The sequence below is a fragment of the Carlito syrichta genome, unplaced genomic scaffold, assembly GCF_000164805.1.
Source record: "Carlito syrichta isolate Samal-C Ts95f unplaced genomic scaffold, Tarsius_syrichta-2.0.1 Scaffold314782, whole genome shotgun sequence".
Classification (NCBI taxonomy): Eukaryota; Metazoa; Chordata; class Mammalia; order Primates; family Tarsiidae; genus Carlito; species Carlito syrichta.
The window spans coordinates 247,346-263,332 of NW_007258878.1; the positions used below are offsets into that span (position 1 = coordinate 247,346).

Consider the following 15,987-nt stretch of genomic DNA (forward strand, 5'->3'; position numbering starts at 1 on the left):
GAAATGATTTCATGATGGTGAAGTATGTGGTGTTCTCCTTTGAGAAAAAGAACCAAACCCTTTTTTCAGAAAACCGTATTTGCTTCTAAAAATGAATCCAAATCAGAACTGTAAAGTATGACAATTACAGATAGTTTGAACCAGATCTGATGACTCATGCCTGTAATCCCAGTACTTTGGTAGGTGGAGGCAAGAGGACTGCCTGAGCCCTGGGGCTCGAAACCAGCCTGGACAACTTGTGAGATCTCGTCTCTACAGTAAATCAGAAAATTAGCTGGCCATGGTGATGTGCACCTGTGGTTCCAGCTACTTGGAAGGCAGAGGTGGTAGGATCACCCAAAGCCAGCAGGTTGAGGCTGTGGTAGCTGTGAGCATGCTACTGCACTCCAGCCTAGGGACAAAGTGAGACTCTGACTCAAAAAAAAAAAAAAAAAAAAAAAAGATAATGATAATTTGTAAGACTGTATCAAGACTGAATTCCTGAAGGCAGAGTAGGGTCTTGTCTGTCTTTGTATTTTCACAGTCTAACACATTGCTTGGCACATGAGAAGCAATCAATAAATGTGAGTGAATATTCAAGAACCCAAAGTCATCATAATTATAGCACATTAAGACACAAAACAAAATTACAAAAGGAAATTTATTTCAAAAGCATAAGGGAACATTTACATTTAAACAAGGTGATAAACAGGTGTCCTGCAACAGAAAAAAATCCATGGCATGAAGTCTTTCATTCAAATTCTGGAAGCAAAAGAAACCTAAGTTGTGCACTGTTGCCTTAGGAAAGGGAAAGGGAAGAGTGAGGTGGTGAGGAAAGAGAAGTCAACTCAGTATCAAACTGAAGAAAGGAAAGTCACTTCTGTTCAACTCTGAGTTGACAAATATGTTGACAAAAATAAAAAGTGGAAAAATTACACTTCATGTTCAAATATGTTCCAAGACAGTTTCTGCATTTGAAATGGCTTTAGGGCACTGGCTGATCTATCTGAGGTCCAGACTAGCTGGTTACAGATTCGAAATGGCAATTCCAAGTTCCTATGTCTGTTTAGATTCCAAGGGAGTTTATGTTCAGCTTACAGTCTTTTGGAATGTTTAGAAATTATTGCCACCACTCTGTAGTCAAGGTGACCAACTTACTTTGCTGATGTGTATCACTCTAGCCTTTTAGAAATACTTTCCCCATAAACATGTGCAGTAATTCTAACACGGGAGTTTTGCTATTTTCCCAGTGTAGAGGTAACAGTAATGAAGACACCTGCATTGAAATCACAAACTATCCTTCAAAAAATACATCAAACTACTAAAGATGTCATCAGGCATTTGATTTGAATAGCAAACCTGGGGAGGGGAGATTAACTGTGAAACAAAAATACATGAAACATTCAAATACAGAGCAAAGGGTCTATGCTACTAAAAATGCCCATGACATTAAACACTCCACAAACCCCCCATCTGTTGTTTTAACCTAAAGATTCTATTGGCTAACTTATACAATAATTCTGATTAATAACCTGAGAAGTTAAAATCTTGAAAGTGGCAAAAGCAAACCGAGAGAGCATCCCTTACTTATTGGTAGCATGTTATCAAGTCACTTTTTCTGGGTAGCCCTGGTTATTACATCTCCAAATTCTAAATTGTACTATCTCACCCTATAGAAAGATATATGTACATCAGACTCAATATACTGGCTGTATTTCACCAATAGCAATCTCCAAATTTATCTCTGAAAATGCAGCCTTTGTTTATTTTTAGTTTTAAATAACAATAATCATGTAAGTGCAACTGACTCAAAATCTCCCACTACTGGGAGTGAAAACCTAGATGACAAGCCAATAACGGATTCAGCCTCAAAAGGATAATCATGTGTCAAAGACTATCGTTCGTGGAATTTTAAAAAATGATCTATGTTGTGCAGTCAAGTTTCACAGCATGCATATATATACACACACACGTATATGCTTATGTATGTATGTATATTATACATACACATTTCTATTCAAATAATAAGTTCCCATATTCAAAAGTTTGTATCACAATATATGGAAGAGTTAAGTAAGCAATGCAAAGCCACTTACTTCCTCCTAAAACTGTGATGTCCAATTCCTGCATTTAAAGAAAGCTGGTAAGTATTTTGCTTTTATGACACTAGGTAGGAATGCTGCACCATTGTCTAGCAGTTTTATTAAAAAACAACACAAACAAAACGTTAAGATTGACTGTTACTCTTCTCCATATATTGGGCAAAAAACTAAGAAGGGAGAGGAAAATCAGTAACCTTTCTAAACTGATGATCTTTATCAGTTAGCAGAACGAGACTGAATTTCACTACATTTTAGACTTGGAGAGCTCTCGATAACAAATTAACAAGATGCTTAAAAGAAACAGATTCACAAGATGAATTCTGAATAATGATGACATTGCAAAAACAAGTAAAGACTGCAGATAAAGCATCCAAAAATATCGCTGTGGTTTTACCTTGGACACAACCATGGTCTGTTACAAAAGTAGATCATACATACAAAGGTATAAAGAACATTAAGTTTTTAGCTGAAGGCAGCAGTCCGTTTAAAGGGACATCCCCGGCAATCCAATGAGTAGTAGAATTTAAGTATATTAAGCTCACGACAATGTTGAAGAATGTGATGTCTTATTCAGTAGAGTCTTCCCCGACTACGATTTCCTCGTGCACCCCAACCTCGGCCACCTCTACTTCCCCTGAAGGCTCCTCTCTGCTCTACGAAAAAGCGAAAAAGGGTTTAGGTCTTGCTCAGGACTTCACGGTACAGCAAACACAGAAGAAACGTAGCTCATAGCTCTGAATATAGCAGTAGGCCCTAGAAGAGCAGAACTAATATTCTGCTAGTCCAATTACAAATTCATTCTGTACACAAAACCAAGGCAACATATACTGAACCACATATAGCAGGGTGCCAAATACATTCATAGTAGCTGCTCAATTAAATGTATCCCATTAATGAAGTTGTTTCAAGGTGATGCTATAATTACATTAAAAAAATTTAATTGTTTAAATTGACAAGTAACTGTATGTATTCATGTAGTACATAGTTTCGTTGTGATACAAATACTGTAATGCTCAGATCAGGGTAATAAGATATCCATCTTTTCAAACATTTAGCAATTCTGTGTGTTGGGAACCTTCGATAGCCTCCTCCTAGCTATTTAAAACTACATTATTAACTATACTTGTCCTACAGTGGTACAGGACACTAGAACTTATTCCTCCTATCTAGCTGTAATTCTGCATCCTTTGACAAATCTCTCCCTCTCCCTTCCCATCCTCCAGTATCCTCTGTCCTATTTTCTACTTCTATGAGATCAACTGTTTTTGGCTTCTACATATGAGTGAGAACACGTGGGGTCTAACTTTGTTTCTGGCTTATTTCACTATAAAATGACCTCTCCAGTTTCTTCTCTGTTTCCTCTATGTTTTCTTATAGTTTTATTGTTGAGTCTTACATTAGGACTTTGATCCATTTTGAGTTGAATTTTGTATAAGGTGAGAGGTGGGGGTCTAGTTTCACTCTTATGCATATGGATGTCCAGTTTTCTCAGAACAATTTATTGAAGAGATTGTCCTTTCTCCAGTGAGTGTTCTTGGTACCTCTGTCAAAAATTAGTTGGCTATAGATACATGCATTAATTTCTGGGTTCTCCTGTTCTGTTCCATTGGTCTATCTGTGTGTTTTTATGCTAGTACCATGTTGTTTTGGTTACTATACATTTATAGTATATTTTAAGGTCTGGCAGTGTGGTATCTCCAGCTTTGTTCTTTTTGCTCAGGACTGTTTTGGCTATTTGGGGTCTTTTGTGGTTCCACGCAAATTTTAGAATTTTCTATTTGGGTTAAGATTGTTATTGGTATTTTGATAGACAATACACTCGATCTGTAGGCTGCTCTGAGTAGTATGGTCATTTTATCAATATTAATTCCTCCAATCCATGAGCATGGGTTATATTTCCATTGTTTGTATGTGTGTGTGTGTGCATACATATACACACATACACAGAATGTCTTGATTACTGATGTAAATTAAGCATATCCTTTGCTGCAAAACTAAGTCACTTGTGTCACACATAAAAAACTAAGTAGATCTTTCCTCAGTTTATCAGATTTATCTGTGTAATAAAATGGCATCTGATTCAAAGTAACCTCTTAAGCTATGACACATTTTAATAAGTTGATTGGTATGCAAACCATTCTAAATGAAATTATCTGGCTGGCTAAGGTCGCCAGACTTCTCAGCCAGCCGGCACTTAGGGAGACTGATGAAGGAGGACTGGCTGAACCCAGGAGTTCGAGACCAGCCTAGGCAACAGAGCGAAACCTGGTCTCCACACACACACACACAAAATCAAGTGTGGTGGCATGCACCTGTAGTCCCATCTACTTGGGAGGTGAGGTGAAAGGATTGCTTGGGCACAGAAGTTTAAGGTTGTAATAAGCATGCCACTGCACTCCAGCCTAGGGGACAGAGTGAGACCTCAACTTAAAAGGAAAACGTCATATTTCTTGCCTCAGTGAGCACATTCAGAAAATCAGAGGTGGTCTCAGGGTAAGATGCCCCCAGTGACAGATGCAGTAATTATGGATGTGTTAAGGGAGTGCAGTAGCCTTTATATGTATTGATTGTGACTCCTGTATCTTTGACTGCTCAAACTTGGAGCCATCTATGCAAATGTCTGCACATTTTCCCTCTACCATATTCATTATTGACATCCAGACACTTAACAAATTAATACCTTTATAAATATTATTATCATACTCAGAAACAAAGAGCTGAGTACTACATGTTCTCACTCATAAGCGGAGCCTGAACATTTACCTTACTACAAAAAGGGATCGGCAGTAGTGGCATCATGTCAGGGTGGAGGGGACACAACATCAATAAGAGTACTTGAACTCAAACCAGGCAAAGTGGGGAACAAAAGGAGGCTCAGACTTTATCTGTATGATGAACACTTGTATACCTAATCCTGAATTGTGCCCCACATCTCTAAAATTAAAAAATTTAAAAAGAGATATCATTATTAGATATAAGCTAAGAGACTATGAAAATCCACTTCTTCAATTTTTTCTATTTTATATAATTGAGGGTTATCTTCAATTATTCAGCTACATCTAAAGTACTTATTAAATATCCCGTATGAAGGTATTACTTCATGTAATTATCTTTTCTATACTGGCTATTTCTTATTCTTCATCTCCAACTATTGCAGCCATTTCTACAGTACAAGGGACTCACTAAATTTTCTTCTTTTTGAAGAGCTTCATCCTAAAGGACATTCTGCGTTTTCATGATCTTTTCAATGGCTTCAAGCTTACATTAGCAACTTAAAAAATATAGAAAGTTTAGTACTTCTAGGTTTCCAGGAAGCTTTGTACGCAGGAACGAAAACTAAACATGGGTAAATGTTTACAGACAGTAAGATTTAAAATGCACCAGGAAGGTGAATTAATTTGTTAACATTAATACCGAGTTTATAAGGCAAAAACCGAAACACTGTAATATGAGATAAACTGGGAATCTGATAACTGTTTTCAACTGAATGAGTAAAATAAAGTTCAAGAAAACTCTTCAAATTTTATTGTGAGAGTATTTATAGCCTCATCTCATTAAGCTCTCAAGTGTAAAATACTAGCATAAATTCAGAGTTTAGTTTGCTTTGTCTGTCTTACTTTGAAGATCAGGAACATTGGAAGTTGTGACTCCTGAATTTCTGTCTTGTGCAAAACGTTGCTTATTTTTTTCCCTTTTTTTGTGAATCAGAGTCTCACTCTGTTTCCAAGACTGGAGTGCAGTGGCATGGTCATGGCCACCACCGCCTTGAGCTGCTGGACTCAGGTGATCCTTCCGCCTCAGCCTTCCAAGTAGCTAAAACCACAGATGCATGTCACCATGCCTGGCTAATTTTTAAATTTTATTGTAGAGATGAGGTCTTGTCAAGTTGCCCAGGCTGGTCTTGAACCTCTGGGCCCAGGCAATCCTCTTGCCTCGGCCTCCCAAAGTGCTGGGATTACAAACGTGAACCACTGTACCTGGCCTGTTTATTTTTTTCACATTGACAATTAAAAAAAAAAATCACATTGAACCTAAAGTTTCGCACTTTTCACATTTTTTAGCCCACAGTAATTATGTCCACTGATTCTCAGGAATGAGTTTCGCAGGACAGAATTCTTGTGCAAACTGAGTAACTAACTTGCCCAAGTAAAAAGGAACACAATTCTCTTATGTACTGCCATAGCTCTTGATTACTTTCATTTAAGCTACATTCTTCCAGTATCTGCAATAATAACTGTTGATTTCAGGAATGGTACTGTTAGATACCACATTAAATCTTACAAGTGACAGTGGACATTATGTGGTGCAACCAAGTAACAAAGAATCCTCTCCAATTACAAAATGTTTTAACATTTTTTTTTTTTGAGTTGGAGTCTTACTCTGTCACCCAGACTGGAGTGCAGTGGCCGCTCTGGCCACCGCAGCCTCAACCTGCTGGGCTCCGGCGATCCTTCCGCCTCAGCCTTCCAAGTAGCCGGAATTACAGGCGCGCACTACCATGCCCGGCTGATTTTTTGATTTATTATAGAGATGAGGTCTCGCTGCCCAGGCGGGTCTCGAACCTGCGGGCTCAGGCAATCCACTCATCCCAGCCTCCCAAAGGCACGGGATTACAGGCTGAGCCACCGAGCCTGGCTTGCTTTAATATTTTTATTCGAAGTCTGTAAGACCTCTGTGCTATCTTCATTTTTCAAATAAAAGGTGAAGAGAAGCACATTTACTATTGTTGCTGATATTTCTGTCCATTCTGTTTAAAAAGGAGTCATAAGGAAATAAGCCAATGAGAGATAAACTTCACTTCTGATTCAATATCTCTGGGAGAGGATGGACTCCCAGGTATGAAGCTCTCTTGGCTCTAACAGTTACAGCTGAGGACGACTGCACTCTGGGCAGAGGAAGAGACTTCAGAGGGACACATCTTCCTTGCCAGATGATACTTCAATTCTGACTCCACTTGTATAACTTCTCCTTTTGAACTAGCAACAGAAGATGGGGTGGGAACCGGGGGTGGTGAGGAGGAACAAAAAGCAACAGGCTGACAAGGTCCAAGAAAGATAATTTTCTTTTTAGTTGGAGTCTCCCTCTGTCGCCCAGGCTGGAATGCTGTGACATGCTCACGGCCAAACTGCTGGGCTCCAGCGATCCTTCTGCCTCAGCCTTCCAAGTAGCTGGAACTACAGGCGCATACTACCATGCCCGGTTAATTTTTGATTTATTGTAGAGAGGAGGTCTCATCAAGTTGCTGGGGCTGGTCTTGAACCTGCAGGCTCAGGCAATCCACTTGCCTCGGCCTCCCAAAGTGCTGGCATTACAGGTTTAGCCACCGAGTCCGGCCAAGAAAGATAATTAATACCAATATCCTCCAGAAGCTATAGCCATCCCTGAGGGATAATGCACAGAATGTTTCGACTTGAAGATATAACTGGAAAAAGACATACTGGATTGTTCATGTCAACCTCCCTTCTTTTGTTTCTGTTGGTTCCTCTGTGTTCAAAAGGCCTATTTTCCATTTTTAAGTACTTAGTGTTGCAAGTTCAATTCAGTAAGCCTACAAGAATGAGCAAGAGTAGGATAAATCGTTTCTCCATGCGTCTTAGTTCCTCGAGCTACCTCAGAAAACTCATCCGACAGAGCTATGACACTGCATGTAATTAGTAATTAAAATCAAGTACAATTTCCAACTAATCGCTCATACTGCTTCTACCCGAACGGAAACGCTCACCATAACTAAAGTTGCTCAAATTGCTGCTATATTTTCCACTGGGAGGATTATAAATCTGCCTGGCATCCCTTTTTGGTCCTGATGGAGATTTCTTGGGTGGTGAACCTGAAGTTGTGTCTTCATTGGCTCTCTTTTGCCTACAGCAGTAGGAAGGACAGCAATTATAAAACATTCTGGTATATCGAAAGCTTTCAATACATATAGAATTTACTAGTTATGTTATGTTATAATATATAACATTATGTTATAATATAACAGTTACGAAGGATATCCTAAAGACGACAGTTATCAAAATACTTGGGGCAAGAATAAAAAAATAAAAAAAGATAGTCTAATCAGAAAAAAAGAAACATTTGATATCATCAAATTAACCACAGTTTATGTGGACACTGTCAGAGTATTTAGAAGGCCTTAAAATAATCTGAAATATGTAGCTTCCGAGACTTATATGCAAGTGACTCATTATACAAAATCTGCCAGAAAACTCTAGTTATGTTACAAGAATACAAAAAGCCTAAAAGTTCCAGGGTTGCAGCCCACCAGTTTATTTTACAGATACCAGAATTAGATTTTATATGTTAAGTCATACTTCTAATAGTCATATTTAAACATGTTATTGGGAATCATTTAACTAATATCATACCCTTTTGAACAGTAAATGTAACAACTGAATTCAGCTTTGATAACATTCAAATCCCCTTTAAATATATTTCTTACCCCATTTCAACCTTCTGTACAGGCTTCCAGGACAGTGTTACTGTGCTCTTATAAGAAGGAGGGATATGGAAGAGATCCTGGAGAGAGAGAATCATACAAGATTTCAAATGGGTTTGTTAGTGGCAGGGAGTGGTGGTGAGGGTGGGAAACGGGAAGATACATCTTAGAGATTAATTTTAGGAGACAGCTTTAATTTATCCTTGCTCTTTTGCTGGTGACTAAAATAAGGACCTACATTAAACTATAACAGAAATAAAAACAGGGACAATTTTGTTTATAAATCTCACCTATTATCTCATTAACATAATTTTGTGTACATGACTTAACCTGTAGCTAATTTTTTTCTAAATGTCATCCTAAGTTTCAGGATAAAATGTTATTATTCATCAACTTTATTAAAGTCAACAGGTATTTTCTTTTGCACAGATGCAGCCACTGTGGCGATTTAGGAAAAATAAAATGGTGCGATCTGCATTTACTTTTTGTAATAGAGAAGAGTCTCACTGTGTTGCCTAAGTCTTGAACTTCTAGGCTCAAGCGGCGACCAAAGTGCTGGGATTATAGGTGTGAGCCACTGCACCTGACCTGCATTTGGTTTTGCAAATTTTTTTTTTTTTTGAGTTGGAGTCTCCCTCTGTCGCCCAGACTGGAGAGCAGTGGCCGCTCCCGGCCACTGCAGCCTCGACCTGCTGGGCTCCGGCGATCCTTCCGCCTCAGCCTTCTGAGGAGCTGGAACTACAGGCGCGCGCTACCACGCCCGGCTAATTTTTTTGACTTATTGTAGAGATGAGGTCTGGCCAAGTTGCCCGGGCGGGCCTCGAACCCGCGGGCTCTGGCCATCCACTCGCCTCGGCCTCCCAAAGCACGGGATGACAGGCTGGTCCACCGAGCCCGCTGGTTTTGCAAATTTTTAAGTGGCTCAAAATTAAAACAAAATTAAAGCTCTGGCCAGTCGTGTTTCCATTCCTCAAATGTCTATAAATTGCCAATAAAGGAAAAAACCCAGAATTTATTTTTGAGTAGGAGACTCACTCCGTCGCCCAGGCTGGAGTGCAGTGGCATGCTCATGGCCGCCACAGCCTGGACCTGCTGGGCTTAGCCTTCCACATAGCTGGGACTACAGGTATGTGCTGCCAATGCCCAGCTAATTGTTTTGCTTTACTGTAGAGACAAGGTCTAGCCTATTTGCTTAGGCTGGTCTTGAACCCCTGGGCTCAGGCAATCCTCTAGCCTCCACCTCCCAAAGTGCTGGGATTACAGGCGTGTATCATTGCACTGGCTTGTTGGTTGAACACACATGTTAAAATAATCTAGACTTGAAATAATCTAATTTTATAATGTCCTCAAAACTCTAAATGAATTACTAAACACAACAAACATTTCTTACCAGCTTTACCCTGATTTTATATATAGATAAAATCCAATAAAAATAAAACTTTTCCTCCAGTTAAAATGAGTATACTAATAAAAATAACCTCCTGCTTATATAATATTTACATCCAACATACCAGATAACTGCAGGGAATTGGTCAACGTAACATGTTTTGAGATTTCTAGGAGTGATTTAGTATAGGACAATATTAACTGAAAGAGGGACTACATGAAGAGGAAAGAGTAAGGCTTCAATTTTAAACAGAAAACTGGGACATTGGGGATTCACTAAGATAGGCGTGAAGATAAGTTGTGAAATTAGATGAGTCTGCCTAGGTAGGTAAAGACTGAAAAATTCCAAGGACAGAACAAAGCACAGCAGTTTTCCTATGATCTCCCTAAAACAAAAAACTGATCATGTCACACACTCATATCCAATTTTAAAAATATTTCAGAATTTTCTGGCATGGCTACTGTGATCTTATGATATACATATACGGTTGGCCCTCGTATCCATGACATCTGCATCTGTGGATTCAACCAATTGTGGATGGAAAATATTCCAATAAGCAAAACTTCACTTCAAGAATGAAATGATATGTAAGCATTGTATTAGGTATGTAAAAAAGGAAATAAATTTCAGGACATCAGATTTATGAGGCTAGGGGCAAAATTTAAGCCCTAGAAACTAACATAACACTGCTGTTTTTCTTCTCTGGTGTATACCCATTGCTTCCTCAGCACAAAGGTGTTAAGGTGTCATAACTAGCCTCCCTATTATTTTTTTGAGTCGGGGTCTCACTGTGTCACCCAGGCTGGAGTGCAATGTCGCAATCATGGCTCACCACAGTCTTGACTTCCTGGGCTCAGGCAATCCTTCTGCCTCAGCCTCCAGAGTAGCTGGGACTACAGGTAAGCATCAACAGGCCCAGCTAAGTTTTTGATTTTCAGAGACGGGGTCTCACTATGTGGCCTAGGCTGGTCTTGACTCCTGGGCTCAAGTAATCCTTCCGCCACGGCCTCCCAAAGTGCAGTAATTACAAGCATCAGTCACTGTGCTCGGCCTCTCCCTATTCTTTATTCAAACCTAAACTAAATGACACAGAAGAGAGACCCTTGTTACCTCTTTACAACAGAATGTTAAGCAAGCCCCTAAGAGTGTAATCAGTAGTAGCCAATTAAATCATGTATTCATGTTAGCCTCTGTATGAAAAAATGTATTCCGCTCAGTGCCTCCATTTTTGCCTGTATAAACAATGCTCACTTTCCCAACACTGAGAGCACTGATCACCATTCTTTGGTATAATTCTGCTCGCAGATGGCTACCCTCACACTTTGTGTTTGAGAAAACTCTTCTAATTAGATCCTGAGGTTGTATTATTTTAGGTTGATAGATATTATAAATAATCTGTAGATGCTTTAAAGTATAAGGGAGGATATGTATAGGTTATATGCAACTACTATGCTGTCTAAAGAGGGACTTGAATATACAAGGATATGAGGGTCCGGAACAAATCCCCCTTAAATATAGATGGAGTACTGTATTGATCGCATTTTGGGTTTTGTCCATGGCTCCTGGCTCATAACTCCTGTAACTCTTGAAATTTCCTATGTGACTAGAGCAAGTAGAGGTTATCTTTTGCTAAAATATTTTGTCTGTTGTCCTTGGTTCCCAGAAACAGCTTCAGAGTAATACAGTGAAAGAGTCTTTTGTTATTTATAACAAGCACCTGTTAGCCCCACCATGTGTTCTGAGGGTAGGAACTAAGCCCCACCCCCCATCTCCAGGGAAGGGAGAAGGGCTGAAGGTCAATTATTTAATCAATTGTATCCACATAGTGAGGCCTCCATAAAAACTCAAAAGGACTTATGGGGGGAGGGGAATGTTTCCAGGAAGGTGAACAAGAACATTCACACGCTGGGAGGGTGGTGTGCCCCCACTCCATGGGGATAGAAACTCCTGTGCTGGGGACCCCTCACAACTTCGTCCCATGTATCTCTATCTGAATGTTATGTATCCTTCAACATATTCTTTATAATAAACCTAGGTGTCTCCCTGAGCTCTGTGAGCCACTCTAGCAAGTTCATCAAACCTAAAGAAGGAGTCATGGGAGCCCTGATTTACAGTCAGTCTGTCAGAAGCAAACAGGTGAAACAACCAGGGCCTTGCAACTGGCGGAGTGGTCTTGTGAAACTGAGCCCTCAACCTATGGGATCTGATGCTATTTCCAGGTGACAGTGTTGGAACTGAAATGGAGGACACCCAGCTAGTGTCCACTGCAGAACGGTTTGCTTACTTGATGTGGGGGGGACAACCTACACAAATCTGGTCTTAGAAATGTGTTGAATATAGTAGGAGAAACTGAGTTTTTTTGCTCCTATATTCCCAGATCACTCTACATTCAGGTTGCTGACCCTGTTCATCTCTTTCCCATACACTTTTCTACTGTAGTCATCTTCAGATCACATAGTTTCCTGAAAAGATCATTTTCTCATCTACACGTAGGTCACAGTATTTGCTATTAAGTTTAAAATGTTCTTAACATCATATTATATATTCAACATAGACATGTATCGCCAGTTCAAATAAAGTCAAATCTTGCATTTTAATATATGGACTTACTGTCCAAAATTTTTATATTTAAAATTTGTAATAAACGGTGGTTACTGAAAAACTTTTCTGAGATGTTAGTATTCTTACCTCTCCTATGTTTAATGCCTTTTCGCTTTTGTAGTTGGCAATTTGATACTCGTTCCTCAATGTCTAACTCACTGCTTACTTTATCTGAAAAACTTCCCTCTCTGTTCTGATACAAAGTAGAGTTGATCCTTGAACAACATTCTTTTGAACTGGGTAGACTCACTTATATGTAGGTTATTTTCAATGTAAGTTACACCTAGTGTGCCTGCCTCTCCTTCCATCTCTTCTGCTTCTGTCACCAGAGACAATGTCAAGATGACAAGGAAGAAGACCTTTATAATGATCCACTTCCACTAAATATATTTTCTCTTCCTTATTTATTTTTTCTTTTTGTGAGTCGGAGTCTCACTCTGTTGCCCAGGCTGGAGTGCACTGGCACGCTCACAGTCACCAAAGCCTTGACTTGCTGGACTCAGGTGATCCTTCCGCCTCAGTCTTCCAAGTAGCTGGAAGCGAGCCACCACGCCTGGCTAATTTATTTATTTATTTATTTATTGTAGAGACGAAGGCTCGCCAAGTTGCCCAGGCTGGTCTCGAACCCCTGGACTCAGGCAATCCTTTCACCTCGGCCTCCCAAAGTGCTGGGATTACAGGCTTGAGCCACCGTGCCCAGCCCTTCTCTTCCTTATAATATTAAGATAGTTTTCTCTAGCTTGCTTTATTGTAAGAATACAATACATACAGTATATAGTACATATAACACACAAAATATGTAATATGTGTTAATCTACTGTTTATGCTACCAGAAAGGTTTCTGGTCAACACAGACCATTAGTAAAGTTTTTGGGGAGTCAAAAGTTATACAAGGGGTTGGCACCCCTAATCCTTGCTTTGTTCAGGGTCAATTGTAATTATCCCACAGGATTTTTACTAGACTAGCTTTAAGGCATACTAGTTCAAATTTTGCTACTGTCAGGCTATGTGCTTTAGGTGTTAAAATATTTATTTTTTCCATCTGGCCACAATACAGTTAAGTTGTAGTAACAACTGATGGCTACTTTGTGATTCATTTTTGGTTCTCTCAGGTTATTAGTTTTTTGTTTAGGCTAGTAGATAGTTGGGAAGAGTAAACAGAACTGATGAGTAATTATGGCTTAACGGTAAGGTGGTATACCCTAGCCTATAGTACAGAAGGGTCTCAATTTATTACACAGACAAGTTGATAGAAAAGACCACAGGAAAACAATTCATAGTGTTTCACAGCACATGTCCACTCAGAGAAAGCAAAGCAGGGTTTCACTGACCAATCGAAAGAACTGAACAGCAATAAGATAACCAGAATTTAAATCTCTGAAATCTTTGAGTCTATATCTGATTCAATGCTTTGGACCAGAGCAAATTTGGATAACTCCTTTTGTTTGCGGCAGCTTCTATAAAACTTTGTTTGTTTATTTATCTATTTTTAGGTCAGAGTCTCTCTGTTGCCCAGGCTGGTGTTCAGTGGCATGCTCATGGACCCCACCTGCTGGGCTCAGAGCATCTTTCTGCCTCAGCCTCCCAAGTAGCTGGAACTACAGGTGCATGCCACCACACCTGGCTAATTTTTTGGTTTATTGCAGAGATGAGGTCTCGCCAAGTTGCCCAGGCCAGTCTCGAAGCCCTGGACTCAGGCAAACCTCTCATCTCTGCTTCCCAAAGTATTGGGATTAAAGGTGTGAGCCACTGTGCCCAGCAACTTCTGCAAGACTTTTAAATACAGAAAGCAAGGTAATTTTAGGATAGCTACAGAAATGTCACTTGGTAATAAAAAGTATAAAGTTTCCAAAGGCCAAATGATGGGAATGAAATGGCATCTACCCTTAACTGTGTCATTATAGATCTAAAAACATGAATAACTTCTTGAACTGACTTTTTTTTTTTGAGATGGAGTCTCACTCTGTTGCCCAGATTGGAGTGCAGTGTCACGCTCATGGCCACCCCAGCATCAACCTGTTGGGCTCAGATGATCCTTCTACCTCAGCCTTCCAAGTAGCCATAACTACAGGTGCGTGCTACCATGCCCGGCTAATTTTTTTATTTATTATAGAGATGAAGTCTCGCCAAGTTGCCCAGGCTATCCTTGAACCTGTGGGCTCAGGCAATTCCTTCACCTCAGCCTCCCAAAGTGCTAGGATTACTGGCTTAAGCCACTGTACCTTGCCTGTACTGACTTTCTAGATAGCTGGGAGAGTTAGGTAAGAAAGGAAGGCTTACCTTGATTAAAACATTGATATTGTTTGTTATTTTCAATGCAACAACTTTAATCTTGTTCTGTAAGGGGAAAACAAAATTAATTTAAAAAGCCAATAACTTCTATGATGCATTCTCCATTCTGACATAGAACTACAGTAATTATACTCTCTTTCAGAGTCACTTCTATAGTTAAACAATTCCTTGGCTTAAATCTATAGATAATGCTTATTTCTATTTCTTGACTGCAAACAAATCTAGAGACGGCAAAGAAAGTAAAAAATATTATGTTCCATTAACAGGTTAGAACATTAAGGTGTGATTTACAACTTACCTAAAAATGAGTAAAGGATACGTCATATGCATATGGGAGTTGCTTTAAGTTACAAGACATAATGAACATCTAAAATATTTCATGTGGACTGGAATGGAGACTAGGTGAGATAAGGGAAAACCAAAAATCCACACCAAATCTTTACAGTTTGATATGGAACCAGCAGTTTATGAGCTATGAGCCAATATTCTTACCTCTTCTGTTTTTAAGGCCTCGCCTGTTTTACCCTGGAGAGCCAAGCGAAGTTGTCTAATATAAACTTGCAGGCCCCGGGCAAAATATTGCAGCCTAAAAGAAGAAGTATTTGTTAATTAGCAATTCATCACTTTTGTCTTTAAACTCAAATCTCTACTATAGCAAAAATGATTCTAAGTTCAGAAATAGCTACAGTACCAAAAAAAAAAATTAAAGAATAATTTCTTAAGTTGTTTCTGATCAAGCGCATCATCAAGGATTAAACCTCTGCTTTATCACACAGTAGAAGACAGTAACAGATAACACAGGGGCTCATGTATTTCAAAATTTAAGATGTGAACCTGTCAATGCAAAATGTCTTCATGACTTATACTAATTTTTCCAGTACTGCTCCTCCAGTAACAATACTGCAAGATATTGCTAACAATATCAGCTACAGTTTTTTGAGTATCGACTATTTGCCAGGCATTGTGCTAAAAGCTTTCCTTGTCTCACTGGATTTCCACAACTCTATGAGGTATTTGTATTCACGTAGGTATCTGTAGGTACTATTGTCATTGAACAGCTGAAAAAAATTTGGGGAATTAGGAGAGGTTAGGGATCCTGCCCAAGATCATAAAGCAAATGGTAAGAGCCAGAGTCAAATTTTTTTAAGTTCACTTTTCCTCTTCTTTTTTGGGGGGGAGAGGAGGGGACT

General features: G+C 39.4%; 1 protein-coding gene across 1 annotated transcript in view; it reads right to left on the reverse strand.

Moving 5' to 3' along the window:
* Positions 1 to 622: 622 nt before the first annotated feature.
* The window catches only part of API5 (apoptosis inhibitor 5), a 30,113-nt gene continuing 14,748 nt past the window's right edge, over positions 623 to 15,987 (reverse strand). The window contains exons 10-14 of the mRNA XM_021719513.1: positions 15,290 to 15,383; positions 14,786 to 14,842; positions 8,521 to 8,597; positions 7,804 to 7,940; positions 623 to 2,734 (exon numbers count right to left, since the gene is read on the reverse strand). Coding sequence (XP_021575188.1) covers positions 2,652 to 2,734; positions 7,804 to 7,940; positions 8,521 to 8,597; positions 14,786 to 14,842; positions 15,290 to 15,383 — 448 coding nt within the window. The 3' untranslated portion in view covers positions 623 to 2,651. The remainder of the gene's footprint in view (positions 2,735 to 7,803; positions 7,941 to 8,520; positions 8,598 to 14,785; positions 14,843 to 15,289; positions 15,384 to 15,987) is intronic.